At 48.4% G+C, this 18832-nt stretch overlaps 1 protein-coding gene across 1 annotated transcript in view; it reads right to left on the bottom strand.

The window, feature by feature from the left end:
• Nucleotides 1-3499: 3499 nt before the first annotated feature.
• Nucleotides 3500-18832, bottom strand: part of LOC142765852 (uncharacterized) — a 21577-nt gene continuing 6244 nt past the window's right edge. The window contains exons 3-4 of the mRNA XM_075867661.1: nt 12188-12334; nt 3500-3592 (exon numbers count right to left, since the gene is read on the bottom strand). Coding sequence (XP_075723776.1) covers nt 3546-3592; nt 12188-12334 — 194 coding nt within the window. The 3' untranslated portion in view covers nt 3500-3545. The remainder of the gene's footprint in view (nt 3593-12187; nt 12335-18832) is intronic.

Below are 18832 nucleotides of genomic sequence, written 5' to 3'. Positions count from 1 at the left end.
CACTATCACCGACATGTTCTCAATGCATGTTTCTCTAGACCACCGCCACTGGGACACAACATAACCCTACGTCACCTTCACTTACAACTCTTCCATACGTGACACCGCAGGCTACTCCCCGTTTTATCTTTTTTATGGACGTGAACCCTCTCTGCCTCTTGATACACTCCTTCCCGATGGTTCAAGCTCCCCTGCCACACACGTCCGCGATGCCATATAACGAGCCGACGCAGCACGACAGATCACCCGAGAACGGCTTACACTTTCTCAAGCCTCTAATAAAGACCGGTACGATTGCCACCACCGTGCAGTTTCGTATACACCATGGTTCTCTAGTGCTGTTGTGGACCTCATGTTCTGACATCGACCTCTTTAAAAAGCTCTTATTTTGCTATGACGAACCATACAAAGTCCTGCGCAAGGTAACTGACCTCACCTACGAGATACAGCGAGTTGTCGGTACCGCGCGCTCAACGCCACCATCATCTACAATTGTGCACGTCGTACTGAAACCGTATGTGTCACCCAACACTCCACTTTCGTGACAAGCGCCGGGTCGGTGCTTTTACGCCACGGGGTAGCGCCACAAGGCAGTAATGGGATTGGCAAATAGCGGTAGAGGGTCCCTGTCTGGAAGGGACGACTACGCAGTGGAGAGAGAGTGGTCCCAGCCCGCCAGTGCACCAGCCATTATTGCCGCATATAAATATCCGTAAATCTACGTTTCCTTGTAAGAATATGATGTGTACGTATATTAACGAACGGTGGACCATCGGAAATTTTTTATTTTTACATTGCATTTCAGAGCCCACCATGATAATATTTCCGGCACACCGGAGACAACTGGTAGCCTTTTAGAAACTCGTGCTATACAGTATACTTTAAAAAGCCGATTTCACTTTTTTCTTCGTTTTGAGCTCGTTACGAGGGCTTCGAATTTCCCAGTTCGTTTTACGGAGAAACTGGAACTTCAGACAAAAAAAAAATATGTTTCAGGAGCCTGTAATTGGCCCTAGAAACTGCCATTTAGGCATAAAGAGGCGTTAAAAACAATCGTTCAGGCATGTATAGGCGCAATTTATATTGAATTCAGAAGCGTGTTCAGGACAAATATTCAACTTCTAACAAACAGAGCAGGCTAATTCTGTACGTTGGGAAAGGAAAATTATTTTTTTCAATGAAAAGAATTAACAAGAATCAAATTATTTTGAACAGACTCAGGCAAACGCTGAGGCCGTTTGACTTTGTGGGAAACACTATGAAAGCAGTCACAAACCAGCATCATCTCAAGGTTTTCGGGCTTGAATTGTGCTTGCTTTGAGTCAGTTTTCGCTTTTATGCGAAAAAGAACGCTACTTGTGGCCTAGCACTTTCAATGCTTTAATTGCAGCCCTAATAACTGAATCAGCACCACTCGAAACTTTAGACACTTGCAGATACAATCTGGGATTCTTTTCAAATCAGATATAAGCTTTGAGGCAACCCTGTCAGGGTCCAGTCTATTGAAGAGTGGGTGAACCTTTCGTGCTCGTCCAGAAAAAACTGGGTATCATTAAGCTTTGCTTTGTTGAACGCGAAGGCGATAGCCTTGCCCTGGTGCGAACTTCAATCACTGAGTGCATATCATTTATTGCATGATGTTACTCGAGAAGTTTAAATTTTGGATTGCTGTACAGTGCAAGCGATAAAGTTGAAAGCGGCTTGTGTCAGTGAAGCTTTCGCATATGGCTTCATTCTCTGTAATAGGAGCATGCGAGTTCACAAATGCCGATATAAAAATGACAAAGTGAATCTTTGTGCCCATGAAAGGATAACAAAACACATCTTATTTGCGCAGATTCCGGCGTTATTTAAATCAATTGGCATATGCGTGAGCAATGTTGGAGCTTTATAACTATACATGCTCAGAATGAATATCATGCAAGCTCAAAATATTGTTGACCTTTGCAATGTCTTCTTCCCTGCTTTCCACGTGGACCATTCCTCAAACGACGGAGTAGCGAGGTGGTCGACTGGTCCATTTCCTGACAAGGACACTTCACGGCTTCTTTTTATTCAGCGTTTCCCGGCAGACTTCCGACAGCTGCCGTTATGAAGCACATAAATGCCAACGAAAGTTACGTGTATAGGCTGCAGGTGGCAGTGCTAGCCTATAGCTTAGTTACGGCTGATTATAGTACGTTGTATACCCACACTGCAGTGTAGCTACAACGTACTCTAATCAACCGAAACTAAGTTACCGCTGGGCTGCGCTTCTCTCGAACCTATAGCGACGGGGATCTTCAAGGGGCCGGGGGCACACTAGCGTTAGCCCCTCCTCACTTCGCTACAGTACACTCTAGCCACGCTCACGCAACCGCCATGCTGCACTAGTCTCGAACCAAGCAACACAACGGAAATTTTTCAGGGGGTCCCACTGGCGCTATAAATTCTAGCCTGGCTTTGCCTCGCTGGGTACAATCCCCGTTCACGTAAAAGCGCGTTCATAGTGCGATGTTATCGGAGCGTTAGCAAACGTCAAAGGCATCGGTGCGCATCGGCCAAGTCTAGTTATTCGTTGACTGTGGCAGTGCGTCGACTTATGATCTGTTTTTGCCGACGTGACAGAACTTATGCACGCGTCGTCCCTACGTCGAACCGTAATCGCACCTCACCAGAAGCTAAAAACATGAACGAAAAAAAAAAAAAAGCAAGTAGCGTGCTATACACGTGTTGTTGTTAATATGGCCACATCAAGTGCTTCTTGTTTTCCTCCATATGTACAACTTAAGCAAAACGTTTATTCGACCAGCGCGAGAGGCATTTTTAGACGCTGCGGATAAAGCACGAACCTTAAAATAGGCATTTATAGGCACAATAAATTTGTCATTAAAATGTTTCCCAGCCCCGCTGCGGTGGTCTAGTGGCTAAGGTACTCAGCTGCTGACCCGCAGGTCACGGGATCGAATCCTGGCTGCGGCGGCTGCATTTTCGATGGAGGCGAAAATGGTGTAGGCCCGTGTGCTCAGATTTGGGTGCACGTTAACGAACCTCAGGCAGTCAAACTTAACGGAGTCCTCCAATATGGCGTCTCTCATATACATATGGTGGTTTTGGGACGTTAAAACCCACATATCAATCGATTAAAATGTTTCCCATAGCTCAGTTCGTGTTTACAAGTTAAATAGGCTCTATACGGACTCCAGGAAAAAATACGCCGTTTGCCTAAAGTTTCGGTTTTTAGAGATTACCATCTTGGAATTCGAATAGGATGCATCAATTTTTTTAACGGTGAGGGCGTACAAATAATGTGCCCCTCCAACCCAGCACTTGAGGACAAACAAGGTAAAGAGCCCCCCCCCCCCCAATGGTTCAGGCTACTGCGAAGATGTAATGATGTGTCTCATCTACATTCCCGCGTCTTTAAGTTCTATCTGCGCAAGGACATGCCACTTCTTTGCTCCGTTGACGCCAATGATAGTTGATATGGTTTAAGTGAAGGAGCATTATTTACCTCATCGTTCGCGGAAGGTGTCCGTTTCCCGAGTCGTGTCGCCGCGTTTGTACTACCGCTCGCCTGCAGCAGTATCCTGCTCACTGCTTTCCAAAGACTCTGCGAATCACAACCAGGCAATCAATATAAGAGCTTACGCAAGTTAGGCAAACAGTGGTTAATATTAACACAGATATACGCTCCGTGATAACTGTGATTTTGGCTTTTTTTATTGTGCCTCCGTACTGCTAAGAAATTGATTTTGCAGTTATTTGGTCGTGATCCTGGCAGTGTGAATTCCTCAACTTCCCATGGACACATATATAAACGTCACATGCATTAACGTCAAGACTCGCTCGCTGGATTTCGTGCCGACTGGTTGTGCCCCCGCGATCTCCGACGACAGCGCAGCTCTGGCCGACTGGGCTCGCTCTACGCCATCTCCTGAAGCCGACAAGAGCTCTCGCCGAATGGTGCCTTGTCCTTGGACTCCTGCGACCGTCTCCATCTTTACTATGTTCTCTTTACTTCCGTATGTCGCTTCCCCTGCGCCTCGGTCTTTTCTTCCACTCTCTCTATCTCTACATTTTAATCCTATCCTTTTAATCCCTCCTTACCCCCACCCCTCATGAGCTTCTGTCGAGGTGTGCTCCACCTGAAATACAGTTAAGGGCTCACTTTTCTTTTCATTTAAAATCACTTTCCCCTCCTCCCCCCTTGACGTCAAGAAAGTAACATGCCAGAAGTATTGAAAACCAACCGCTTCGAGTTAATTAATAAACGAAAAGGTAATAGACGAATTTAACAAAATCATATCAATACTACTTGACGAGAGGGCAGTGTTTAAGCGTACACGTAGTGTTCTTGGACGAAGGTGACACATGTTCAACTGTTATGTTTTTATTTTATAAAATAGATCTGCTTTGTGTTTGTCCCTGTGTAGGACAAAAATATCGCCGCCATATACACAAAGTGAATGATGTTAGAGGAGCCTGCTCGAAGGTGCACGTGATGTCACATGGTGAGAGCATTTTTGCAGAAATGCTTGTTAACGACCTCACACATTGTGATTATAAGAGGAAAAAGAAGAGAAAAGTGAGCCCCATAACTGTCTGCATCAGCGTGCGACACCTCAACAGTATCTCGCAAGGAATGGGGGTGTGGAGGGATTAAAAGGGTAGAATTAAAGGTATAGAGAGAAAGAGAGATGCGCTAGGACAGCAAGCGATGACATATGAGAGATAGGAGAGATAGGAAAGATGGAAACACGGTCACAGGAGTCCGAGGACGGGGCACCACTTGCGAGCTGGCGCGTGATGAGTACGTCGAAGGGAGCGTTCTGGCGTATGTTCCACAGCTGGCACTGCACCGCGTTGTCCACGTCGATCGGCGTGTTAGCCAACTGGGGCGCTATGCAGGATCAGCCGAGTTTCGCGAAACTCAGGATATTCCCGAGCTCTATGAATGAGCCAGCAATACGAAAAAGTCATCCACCCTTCAGCGCGCCGCACTTAATTGGTTACGATGAAACCAGTCATCGCGTCAAGGGCGCTCGACTAAAGTGGGTGGCGTTTTCGAACCAGAGGTATCTTCTTTGTTTGTCGTTCCACTGAGTGAAGAAGTGAACCGATGCAATAAAAGTGTCAGAAGCATTTCGTGGTGATATTTTTTAGAGTCAAGGGGTGTTTAAATTTATTTTGAAGCTTTTAATGCCTGTATAAGGTCTGTTTTAGAATAATCAACACGGTTGCTTCTGAGATCAGTATTGGCCGAGCATCTTACAACATCTCGATCGCAGCGAAACCCGAGGCCACGAGGTCAGCCTGTACATTCTAGCGCGCTGCTCGACCGGTGCGTGCCGTCTTTGCTGTCGTCGGCCGCTAGCACCCGAGCACGTGCGGTTGGATAATTAGCGATTTCGCTGGACGGTATACTTCGGTAGTTAGGACAGGACATGCTATGACAAAGCTAATTACGCCATGCATGTCATGATAGGGCCGAGACAATTACGCCACGTATTAAGAAGACCGTGCTGATCAAGCCATATAAAGCTTGAACATGGTTAACTAAAACATGCTAAGTGATGAGTTAACTAAACTGTGCTACTTAACGCGGCGTTAATCACGAGTACGCTAAGATAGAACCATGCTACTTTGTTGTAAGTAATATGATGACAATTAGTATCCTGCTAATCATGATTATGTTTAAGAATTTCATACAGATCATGGCATTGCTAATTGCGCCCGAGAGAATTGTTCTTTTTTGAAGCCTTGTCTAGTACAATCAAAATTAAGATGGAGCTGATGCGGTTTTTACTTCGAAGCCGAGCACGTACATGAGTAGACAACCAATTTAAAAAGCTGCAAGAAGCTAGGTTATCACAAGCTCCTCTATGGCTCCAGCCTTGCACAAGTAGTGCAAGCTTACCAAAATATTTTATACGCAATGAAGCTGCCGCTCAGGGTTCCCCGCATCAAACGCTTGACCGTCACACCGGCACCGTCACAGTCGTGAGAGGAACTCGGGCATTCTCAAAATCAACGAGTTTGTATCGTAGTTCACACGTCAGTTTGATTGACAGACGCCCGCTGTCAAGATCGGGTACGCCCCCCCCCCCCCCCCCCCGTTTGCTCGTACCGAGGAGCAGTGCTCACGTCGAGCGGCACGATTAATCTACCAGCTTTACCGCGCAGGCTATGCATACACGCATGAAGAAGTGAAAGTGACATCACCACGTGGCTACGATGTCTCGCATTCAATTTCACTGCGCTCACGACATATCCGGTCACAGCCAGATTGCCGCCATGATGCGAGCGCCCCTGGTGACCACCTGTCCTTATATATATCTTCAATATTTGACATAATCGAAATTGGGAGTGCGAAAATGTCGCGTGTGCACCATTGCTGTCTTCGAGTGTGGAAATTTGCACGCTGCAGGTGGAACGACAAAACCTGTTCAAAAAGAGGGCATACGCCCACGAACACGCTTGTGGGAGGCACTTGTTGGGTTGGCAAAAAGATAGCACGTCGATCACGCTGACGTCACTGCACTGTTAAAACGTTTACTGAGTGGCGGTGCTGACGTGTTCGTACGTGGTGCTTCTTTGAAAACCATCGCGAATGTTCCACAGGCGTTTCCACCACCACGCGCGTTCTAGTAGCCATTTGTATCAACGCGGCTATCAGGTGTTCTGCACTTTCTTCGTGTCATTGCTGCCGCTTAGTGATATCGGAGCAAACTCGTCTGCCCGAGAAGCTCAGGCCCCTTATGCCACACTGGCCGCTGCCATGAGTAAAATGCCTAACGCTCACAAGTGGCAGACGTGGAGCTATCAGGCGGCCTTCAACGGGGCAGATATCAGGCAGTTGAGGGGTCTTGGGAGGGTATCGGTATCCGTGCGTAACACTAATCGTAAAAACTTGTCGCGTGCTGCCGTGCCTACGAAGCGACCAGAACGAAGTGGACGTAGTTGCGAGCATAGCCTCCGAGATGGCGCGTGTGCGGCAAGGATTCTCCGCACCCTGCCGGTCTGCCTAACGTTTTCTTTTTCTCTCCTCCCGGCTAAGAGGCGGTGCGCGTTAGCGCGCGGCCAGTTTAAACACCACTGACACCCCCCTCTTTCTCTTTCACGCTCTTTTCGTTCCCCTACTACCCATGCCCGTGTGGCGTTGTTAAGGTGACCTCCTGAGTGAGAGAAACTTACGACGCCACACTTTTAAGGCATGCCGGTATCCACTATGGCTCCGTGACGTGTTTCTGTCATGAATATGACGCTAGAAAGCATTGTCACGGGGCCGGGACGTAGCCGAAGGCAGGCCACTGGATGTGCGGATCAAACTGCTTATTTTGGAGAACCTGTGTCCGGTAAACGGGAAGTCGTATTACTGTAGCAGACTTGCACTGATAGCGACGCACGAAGCGTCGGCCGTCGATCAAGTACAAGCGGTGAAGCGCGTCGGCATTTATACACGTATCACCGAATATTCTAGCGTTATCGCTATGGCCAAGTTGGTTACAGAATAATTTGTCAATATGGTTGATTGGGCGAGTTAGTGATACATGATTGTTATGAAATGAGAGCGCACTACTTAGACGCACACTGAAAGACAGGGACAAGCGCTTGTCCCTGTGTTTCTGTCCACGTCTAAGTAGTGCACTCTCATTTCATAACAATCCAGAATAATGTGTAATGTTTCTGAAGTGGGCGTGATCTTAATAGAATAATAAACTACAGTCCGAAACCTTCTCGAACACTGCAAGCGTGGTCTGCGCTGAGAATTACGTAAAGTGTAACGGGAAAAGAACAAAAATTGAGGAAGGAACGTGGCAATATTTTCTAACAGATTTCACAAAAAAAAAACGAGAAGGAAGTTTTTCGCAGCGGGGCGTCGAATTAGCGACATCGCGCTCTTCAGCGCGTTGTCGTGTTTTAGTGATTAGTAGCAAGGTATGGCAGGACGGGCGCGCGTTGAGCGGACCTGCTCTAAGGTCATCGTGCCGCGCCAACCCGCGCGTCGCGCGCCTCCACATGGCGTGGTTGATGTGCGTGTAGATGTTCTCTAGCGTGGTGGCTCACTCGAACGCCCCACGCTTTTGTCGGGTTTCGGGTGCTTTGTACATCTTGTACTTCCGCCGCAAGTTTGCTTTGTTGTCTCGGTTGTTTAAGAGAGCACGAACGTCTTTTCGCTTGCTGCCACGGCTGCGTTTACGAATGGAGCGCGCTGCTCACACATGAAGTCAGAATGGTGACAGTTTGTCCGCGCTCGTCCTGTTCATGCTCATTTCGTGCGTGCTTTCTGCTTGAGCTGTGCGCTGCAAGTATCAAGCTGCTTGCAGTTCTTCGCTTGACATTGCAATTGGTTACTGCAGCATTCATTGCGTCACCCTTGTGGTGGAACAATGCACAATCAATGTTCAACTACCTCTCCGAAGACGCGTTTCGCTTGCGTGTTACACCATTTGCTGAAACGAGAGATGAACCACAATTTTTCTTTCTTTTCAGTTCCTTTTCTTTCAAAGGTGCTTCGAGGATACGAGTGCGCGGGCCATCAAAAACCGTCGCCTTGTGGGGTGCCTCGATGTGTGCGCGCTTCGAGGCACCCTATCGGAAGGATGGATGGATTGATATGGCTGTACACTTTAGATCGCGCGGTGGTTAGCACCACCAAGCCGGTGGCTAACACCACTACTTATTGAACGAAAAAACTAGTATAATCTTTTTTTCCTTTAAACAGGGAGGTTTAGGACTGATACTTTGCAGTGAAGGGTTTAATTTTCACTTGTGCCTTGACTTTAGCCACCAATCAGATAACCTCCTTCTAGTTAATTCTACCCACTTAAAGCCTATTTTGCCCTCCATGTCCCTAAACCCCAGTGCTTTGAAAAACTCTGCGCCATCATCCTGAACTATAGGGTGAATCCCTTTGTTCGGCAGTTTCCTCTCCTCTACACACGCACTGCATACCGTGTCTACCCCTCCGTATTTTTTCCGATGTGTCTTCGTTCACAATACTCCCGTCCTCGCCTGAAACAGTAGACTACCCCGAGTATTATCACAGATTCTTTCCTTGGCAGTTTCTTGTTTAAAATTTCGATAGATCTCTCGTGCGGACTTCTTAATCATGCCGATTCTCCACATGTCAGTCTCCATTTCCTTCACTTTCTTCTTAACCGATAGTTATTTTTGGTTTGGCCACCTGCTGTTTTCTGAGTATTTACCCGTCAACTTTCTGGTTCGCTTCCTCCATTTTGGATCGACCTTTTTCATATACAAGTAGCTAAAAACCTTCCTAGCCCCAACGCTCCTCCCCCATTTATCTCAATCGCTTCCCAAGTTTTATCTTGCAGCTGGCTTCCCTGCCCTCAGATGATGTCCATCCCAAATCACCTTGTACTCCCTGATTTGGTGTGTTCCCGTGAGCTCCTAAGGCAAGCCTACCTATTCCACGTTGCTTAATTTCTAATCTTGCTTGAACTTCTGATCTCATGCACAAAACCGCATTGCCGAACGTCAGCCCAGGAACCATGACCCCTTTTCATATTCCTCTCACAACATCATACCTATTGTAATTCCACAGTGCCCTATTCTTCATCACTGCTGCATTCCTGTTACCTTTAGTCGTCACGTATGTTTCGTGTTCCCTCAGGTACTCGGTCCCATTGCTTATCCATGCACCCAGATATTTTTATCTATCTGTTATCTCTAGCGTGACCTCCTGTATCCTAAGCTCACTACCTTCGTTGTCATTGAAAATCATGACTGCTGATTTTTCCTTACTGAATCTAAAATCTAACCCATCTCCCTCATTACCGCAGATGTCCATCAATCTCTGCAAATCTTCCTTGTTGTTGGCCATTAGCACTATATCATCTGCGTACATTAATGCTGGTAGTGCCTGATCAATAAGTTTTCCTTGCTTGACTAAAGAGAGGTTGAAGCCCAGTCCACTTCCCTCTAGTTTGGCCTCTAATCCTTGTAGATACAGTACGGTTCACTCTTGGAGGGAACACGGCAACGCGTGGCTGGCGGCCCACGGGGCGCAAACTGGCGGCAAGATTTGTAAACACTGCGCATGCGCATAGACGCGAAAGGGTGGGGCTCGCCGCTTTTCGTCTGCTACTTGCCGCTCCGGCGCTTGCCGTGCGCTGGATACAGCGTTCGCATTTCCCCACTCTCCCTGCTCCTCCCCGGGTAATCAGCGTGCAGAAAAAAAGTGCCTGTTGGTTGTTGTTGTGCTTTCTCGGCAGCTTTGTTGCAATTCCATTCATGGCCACAGCAGCCGATTTTAGATTACAGGCGAAATGCAAGGAAAAGTCACGTGCTTATGGTATTCAGAAGCATGTTAAAAAAACTCATGTTTGAAAATACCTCAATGTATGCCAATATGGCTTGACACCGAATTTTATAGATGTTGTAGGTTGCAATACGCAGCAAATGTTAATTCTAACTCGCGTTACATTTCGTTTTCTTCGTTGAAGCGAAAACACCAAAAGCTGCTTACTTCGAATAAGCGATAGCGATCACTTTTTCGGAAATCATTACATTTCACCAATACGCACACCGAACAATGGTGTACGTAGAACACTATGGAGCAAAGAAAGAAAAATTAATTTCTCATACTTTGACAGGTTGAGTGAGGTCAGATCTGTTGCCTCGAAACATATGAATAATGCAAAGATAATGAAATACATCTGAGCCCTGTGAAACACACAATAAAATGCAAATCTGTGTAAGCTAAATAGAAGTATACGCGTGACAGAGCTTGACAATGAAAAAAATACATTCGTAATGCTGATGATTACGCTGGTAATGAGAAAGTGGCCATTTCACGATGGCAGTGACATCACGCTGGCTGTATTCTTTGGTGTACAGCTCGACTATTCGAAGCCTTTCCTCCTCAGGTACTCTAGCCATGCCGCTTCTAAGAACTAGCTCCGCCAAAAATGTGATCAGCGAATAAATATGCCCCCAGCTGTGGAAGCCTGTGAAAGCGATAACGAAGCGCGTCACTCAGCAGCCTAATGTTCGTGCTCACGAAAAAAATGTAATCATAAGCTTTTCAAGAGCCATTCGAAACAGCCAGCCGCTTTTGATAACAGACATGGAAATTGATGGTCGATGAAGCCAGCACAGCCAACGCCACCTAGAATCAGTAGTCTAGGTGGCGTTGGCACAGCAAGCTTGTCGCTAGCACGCGCCGAGCGTCGGGAGCGCGGTATAGTAGCAGACGACGGGGGCTAGGACGGCTAGGGTGGCTAGCCGCCCTAGTACCGCCCTTGCGATTATAGCCACCCTAATACCGCCCTTGCGATTCTACGCACATGCTCCGAGTTTTCAAACCTCGCCGGCAGTTGGCGCACCGCGGACCGCCGGCTACGTGCTTTCTTGTTCCCCCTAACAGTGGACCATACTGTACATCATGAAAAGCAAAGGTGACAAAGGACACCCCTGCTTTAGCCCCCGTTTTACCTCTTTGGGCTTGGACACCCGTTTTTCCCACATTATAAATACCTTGTTACCTTTATAGATATCGTTTAAAAGATTAGTGACTCCATCTTCCACACCAAGTGTGTCCAGTATTCCCCACAAGTCCTCTTGAACCACGCTATCGTACGCTCGCTTGATATCCAAAAAATGCTACCCACACGGACCTGTGTTCTTTTTTTTTTTGCTATTTCGATGCACTGCGCCAGTGAGAACAGATTGTCTTCCAGCCTCCTGTGTTTCCGAAACCCATTCTGTAGTTACCCCAGCACCACCTCATCCTCTATCCGTGCCTGCAGTCTTTCCTTTATAATCCGCGTCGCCAGTCTGTAGACCGCTTAAGTCACTGTTATAGGACGGTAGTTGTTTGTGTCAGCTTCGTCCCCCTTTCCTTTATAGATCATGCTCATCCTGCTAAGTTTCCATCCATTGCCTTGGGTGGTGGCACACCATCTACTTGAGAAATATAGCAATAACCGAAGAGGTGACCTTGAGCGGCGCGTGCACAAGTGTGCACACTACCAACACTGGCATACGTGCCTGCAGCCACCGTACAAGTCACGAGCAAAAAAGGGAAGCTCCTAGAAAAAAACACCCTGTGCACCGAAGCACGTATATTGGTGCGAGGGAGCGTTAATTGCCAGAACGCGAGATTGCAACTGGCGCCAACCACCAGGGTGATCTCTGAGGCCATAAAACGCATTACGTCCACCAAGGTGTCTTGACTCACCTATGTTGGGCGTGGTGCCGTTCGTCGTCGGGGTTGTCGGATCCGTGCGAGGTGTCGTATGAGGAGTTTGCGGCCCCGGGACGTGTTGCGACCCCGGCGTCTTCTCGTCATCTTTCTCGGTCCCATAATGTAGTCGCATTTGCGACGCTGCAACACGGATAAAGTTTTTAGCTTGTCAAGTATCCCGGTATGCGAAAATGGGTTAACAGAAAATACCACATTACCGGACGTTAGTGCCGATATTACTGGTACTACGAACCGGTAATATTGGCTGGTAGTACCAGGACTACACATACTTATTATCCCGAAGGAAGAAATGTTCAACGTCAACTCAGTCGATATTAAACCACTGCCGTGAACTTACGCCATAAGAGAAGCAGAAGCCGAATGCACTAGGGTGCGCCTCGGTGAAGCATTGGGTATGGTTCTCGGTCGCTGGCCCAATGGTCACGCGTTCAATCCCAGCTGTGGTGGTCGCTTTTCAATAGAGATGAAATGGTAGAGGCCCATGCAGTGCCCGTTGTGAGTGCACGTTAGAGAATACCAGTTGCTCAAATTTTCCGGTGACATCCACTAAGGCGACTCTCATAATCATATCGTTACGGAAGAGAGACGCCGTATCTACGAGGCTTTAGATGAAATATATTTCAAACCAGCAGCAGCAGCAGCAGCGGCGTGACTGGTAGACCAGACACCAAGCGGGGACCACTCTTCATCTTCCTCGTCAGGCGCACACGCATGTCGCCCCCTAGAATCCCAATTTGCACGCATGTAGCATAATTCCCGGAGGCAGAAGCGCCGTCTCGGCGCATCTAAATGTCAACGTCACTGGGAGAGCGGTAGGGCTTCAAGCGCGCAACATGTACAATATTGGTAGTCTGTTGGGCACATGAAGGCGATGGGGCGACAGGACCAATTTCATATGGCACAGGAGTAACCACACGAAGGACTCGGTATGGATCTGTGTAGCGAGCAAGCAGTTTTTCTGACAAGCCAACTTTACGGGTCGGAGACCAGAGCAGGACCAAAGAACCGGGCAGAAAGTGTACGTCGTGGTGTCGTTGGTCATACAAACGCCGTTGCTTCTCTTGAGAGGTCTGAAGGCGAGTATACTGGTGATTTCGCGTGCGTGTGTAGCCCGAGTGATAGCGTCCATGCCATATTCACTGGTCGGTCCCGCAGGGGACGGTATGATGGTGTCTAGAGTTAATGTTGGTTCTCAGCCAAACAGCAGAAAAAATGGAGAGCAACCGGCAGTGTCATGGCGCGAAGAACTATAGGCAAATGTGACGTATGGCAACGCAAGATTCCAGTCGGTGTGCTTAGTAGAAACATACTTAGCGAGCATGTCTGTAAGAGTTCAATTTAGACGCTCCATGAGTCCATTGGTTTGCGGATGGTAGGACGTAGTAAGCTTGTGTCTCGTTTGACAGGACTGCAAGATGTCAGCTATCACCTTCGACAAAAAGGTGCGGCCATGGTCTGTAAGCAGCTGCCGCGGGGCTCCGTGTTGCAAAATCATGTCCTTGACGAGGAAGCCGATGACGTCTGTGGCGCAACTTGATGGAGGAGCTCGTGTGATGGCATAACGCGTGGCGTAGTCAGTGGCCAAAGCTATCCACTTGTTAGCGGAGGAAGACAAGAGGAAAGGGCCAAGTAGGTCCAGGCCAACGCGGAAGAACGGTTCTGACGGAATGTCAAGGGATTGATGGTGTCCGGCGGGAAGTGTCGATGGCGTTTTGCGGCGCTAACATTTCTCACGAGCCGCAACGTATCTTCTGGCTGAGCGTGCAGGCCCTGGCCAGAAGAAGCGTCGGCGTATTCGGTCATAAGTGCGTGAGACACCAAGGTGACCGGCAGTCGAAAGGTCATAAAGTTCATTTAGAACTTCCGAACGAAGGTGTTTCGGAATGACAAGCAGCAGGGCCGGTTCATCGGGCTCGAAATTTTGGTGGTATAATACACCATCGCGGAGCACGAATGAACGATGGGACTGATTGGAAGATGGTGATTCGAGGCGCTCAATGATAACACGCCAGGACGCATCACGGCGCTGCTCGTCACCGATGCATGTCATTTGCGAAAGAGAAAAAAAAAACGCAAGGACCGGTGTCGGTGTCAAGTATAGTGCTCGACTCAGCAACCGGGTAGCGGGACAGACAGTCAGGGTCCTGGTACAGGCGTCCGGACTTGTACGTCACCGTGAAGGTATATTCTTGCAGTCACAGAGCCCAGCGCCCGAGTCGGCCAGTAAGATCCTTCAGTGACGTAAGCCAACATAGCGCATTATGGTCAGTTATTACAGCGATATTTGTGCCATATAAATATGGGTGGAACTTGAAGACTGCCCAAACAAGAGCGAGACACTCACGCTCTGTAATGGAATAGTTGCGCTCAGCAGCTGTGAGCAGGCGGCTAGCATAGGCGACAACTCAGTCGTGTCCCCGATGGCGTTGAGCTAGGACGGCTTCGATTCCGTGACTACTAGCATTGGTTCGAACTTCTTTCGGAGCGGATGGGTCAAAGTGAGCCAATATAGGCGGATTCTTCAGTAGCGTGATTAGGTGAGAAAAAGCAGCAGCTTGGTCGGCACCCCACGTAAATATGAAGTATTTCTTCAGAAGCTCTGTGAGGAGTCGAGCGATGTTTGCCAAATCTTTCACACACCCTCTAAAATAGAAACCAAGGCCTACAAAACTCTGGACGTTTTTGACTGACTGGAGTACAGGAAAACTGGTGACTGCACAAATTTTCTCGGGGTCCAGCTGCACATCAAAGGCATCGACAAGGTCACCCAACACTACTGTAATTTGCTGGCGTCCGAAGTGGCACTTCGACGAGTTTATTTGAAGGTCTGCAGTGCGTAATATGTGGAGAATAGCTGACAAATGCTGAAGGTGGGTTTCAAATGTCGGGGAATATACAACGATATTGTGAAGATAACAAAGACATGTTGACCATTTGAATCCTTGTACCAGAAAGTCCATCATGCGCTCGAACGTGGCTGGGGCGTTGCATAGCTTAAACGGCATAACCTTGAACTGATATAGGCCGTCTGGAGTTACAAACGCAGTCTTCTCTTGGTTTTTTTTTTCGTTGACAGCAATCTGCCAGTAGCCGGAACGTATAAGAAAAGTATCGGGCGCCGTGGAGACAATCGAGAGCGTCATCGATGCGGGGTAAAGGGTAAACGTCCTTTTTCGTGATTCTATTCAGATGGCGGTAATCCACGCAGAAGCGCCACTTGCCATTTTTACTTTTAACGAGCACAACGGGGGACGCCCAAGGGCTCGAAGAGGGTTCAATGATTCCCTTGGCTAACATCTTGGTGACTTCTTGTTGAATTACTTTACGCTCGGTGGCAGATACCCGGTATGGTCGCCGATCAATGGTATGAAAATCACCTTTGTTAATGCGGTGCTTGACGAGTGAAGTCTGGCCGAGTGGACGGCTGTCTATGTCGATTATGTCGCGGTATGAAGCCAGAAGGCGGCTGAGCGCGGCTGACTTCTCAGGTTCGAGGTCCGGGGCGATCACGGAGCGTAAGATTGCATCCAGGCACGAGTCATCCTGTGCGTGACGTGGGTGTTTGGGTCATACGTCTGCTGCAAAACAGGTGACGTGGTCGTCAATTAAGGGTCTTAGCGTGGCGACAGATATTACTTGAGGTCGCACTTGTTTTATAAAACCGAAATTGATAACAGTTAAATATGTTCGGTTAGAGGCCATCCATGGTTACGACGGAGTGTGCGACAGTAATTTCACGCGCCAGGAGAACATCAGGAATAGGCGTCACGATATATTCACCGTCGGGCACAGGAGAGGGTGTTGCCAATTCAACGAATGTGAGAGCTTTAGGTAATATCCGGAAGAAGTCAGTGGTGCACAGGCTGTTCGGAAGTTCAGGGTGAGAATTCAGGAGAAAAAGAAGTTCTAAACAGAGAGTGCCGGCGGAACAGTCAATCAGGGCAGTATGCATTGATAAGAAGTCCATCTCGAAGATGACGTCATGAAGGCAACTGTCGAGCACGGTAAATAAAACAGGAACATGGCGGCCGGCAAGGCTAATACGAGCAGTATACATTCCGATGACGGCTACTGTTCTACCATCGACGACACGGACGGCTTGTGTTGCGGCAGGCGTGAGTACTTTTTTGAGGCGGCGACACAGACGAGCACTCATTATAGACACCTGAGCTCCAGAGTCAACTAAAGCCGTCAAAGAAAGACCGTCCACGTGCACTTCCAGCAAGTTCTTATTAGTAGGTAGCGTGAACGGAGGATTTGGGTCAGTCGCACTTTATGCAGCACTACCTCCAGGAGCTGCATAATCTAGTTTTCTATCCGGGAAGATCCATAGCTAGTCGGCGATGGATAGCGGCGGGGTTGGGGCGACGGAGAACGGCGGCGTTGCGGTGACGGTCAACGCGTGGTGGAGTGGCTGTTAGGTGCGTCGGAATCAGGATACTCCTCACGGCTGGGCGAATACCGACGGGGGTCCGCGTATGGCCGAGAAGAAGAAAATTGGCTCCAACGAGGGGGGGGGGGGGGGGCGTCCAAGTGCTGCGGCACTAGCGGGAGACACGGCGAACTCGGTGACAGCGGAAGCAGATTGGCTTGTCGTCTGTTGTTCTCCACTCCGTCGGATTGCGGGATCTGAACAGAGTGTATGGGTCGTGGCGTGATGCATTTATTGGCATCGGTCTGTAGTCTGGTCGGGAGGCAGGGCGGGCGACAGGAAAACCAAGGTTAGCAATTTCTTGCCGCAAGACTTCCTGAATAACAGACACCGCCAGAGGTGTTTGCAAGGTGCCCTGGTCGAATGGAAGTGCATGAAACGGCGTGGGACGAGCCGCCTCAAGCTCGCGCCGAACGATGCGTGTGACATTCTCGTGCAAGGGTGGTGCGGCACCGAGATCGGTACAGGTTGACGTGACAGCCGTGTTAGGGAGCCGTGAAAATTGAGGCCGAACTCAGCAGTTTTCGGCAATTTGAAGCGGCGGGATTCCTTGTTTATGATATCGACGGTCGGGACGTTGTTGTACACGAGCAAGTTGAAAGCGTCTTCCGCGATGCCCTTTAGTATATGGCCCACCTTGTCACTCTCGGTCATTTGCTCGTCCAATTTGCCACACAACGCGAGCACGTCCTGTATGTACGAGACACACGACTCGGTTGATGACTGTACTCGGGTGGCGAGTTCTTTTCGCGCTTCCATTTGGTGACCGGACGGGTCCCCAAAAATGTCGCGTAGTCGGTCATTGAAGATGTCCCAGCTGGTGAGCTCAGCCTCATGAGCGTCGAAACATACACGCGGGGAGCAATTCAAGTAAAAGATTACGTTGGTGAGCATCATGGTTGGGTCCCGTCGGTGAGACAGGCTAACGCGCTCGTACATGCGGAAGTAAAGTGTGGGATTGGGCTAGTTGGTAATCCATATAAAACTTCTAGGCGCTTAAAACTTCAGACAACTAACATAAGAGACAAGGACGAGCGCAGACTTTCAACTGATTTTATTACTACTACGACACACATATATATATTAGAAAGAAGATAAGCAACACACAAAATCAAAAGGCGAAAAGAGAGATTGCAAAAACATCACGTGCTCACCCTGGGCCCTCACGTGCCGAATTTAAAAACGTCAATTCTTTCCCAGATAATGCTATCGATGGTTTGCTGATACAGCTACCTCGAGCAATTGCTGCAGCTTCAATTACAAGTCTTGTGCCTTCATTAGGGTGGGACGCGAGAACCCTTGTCTGTTCGAACAAAGGCTGGCATCCACATTCGGAACAATGAGCGGCCAAAAAACCGTCCCGTCCTGCATTTCTTACTTTCTGGCAATGTTCTTGAAGTCTTACATTGAGGCACCTGCCCGACTGACCGACGTACTCAAGTCCACAAGACAAAGGTACGCCATAAACAATCCCTGTTGCACACTCAACAAACTTCTTTCGGTGCTTAATTTTGCAGCTACTCGTAGTGGTTCCTACGGGGCTTGTTTGGACAGATAATTTTGACAATTTATTCGGTGCGGAAAAAACCACTGACACGCCCGCTCTCTGGCCTATTTTCTTGAGTTTATGCGAGATACCATGTAGATACGGTATCACCGCCACCCTCTTGGGAGTTGCTTCTTGTAAAACGTCCCCATCGTTACCGGCCCTTGATTGTCTGCGCAGCTTCTCACACACAGAAACTAGCAACGAACCGGGATAGCCCGCTGCCTCTAGACGGAGAATCTGCCTGTCGAAACTTCGCTGGACTGAGTGGAAGCAAGATTTTGTTAAAGCGTTATATAAACATGCCTTTACAATTCCACGCTTCACCAGTTTGCTGTGAGAAGACGCGTACGGTAAAAGGGGTTTTTTCCCCCGTGGCTCATACGTCCAACACACGTGCCCAGCTGAAAAAGTTAGTATTAACTCTAAAAACCTCAGGGAACCATTTTCCGGCAACTCATACGTGAGAGACAGTGGTTCAAGGCATTCCTGGAACACTTGCAAGACTTGCTGAAAGCACTCACTAAGGACCTCAAGATCGCAATCAAACAAAATTAAGTAATCATCGACAAACCGGAAGCACTTACTGACATTCATTTGTACCAACCGTTGATGAATCTTTCTATCCAAATGAGCGAGA

Source organism: Rhipicephalus microplus, chromosome 6 (assembly GCF_043290135.1).
Source record: "Rhipicephalus microplus isolate Deutch F79 chromosome 6, USDA_Rmic, whole genome shotgun sequence".
Lineage (NCBI taxonomy): Eukaryota > Metazoa > Arthropoda > Arachnida > Ixodida > Ixodidae > Rhipicephalus > Rhipicephalus microplus.
This window is presented reverse-complemented; position numbering and strand designations above follow the sequence as displayed.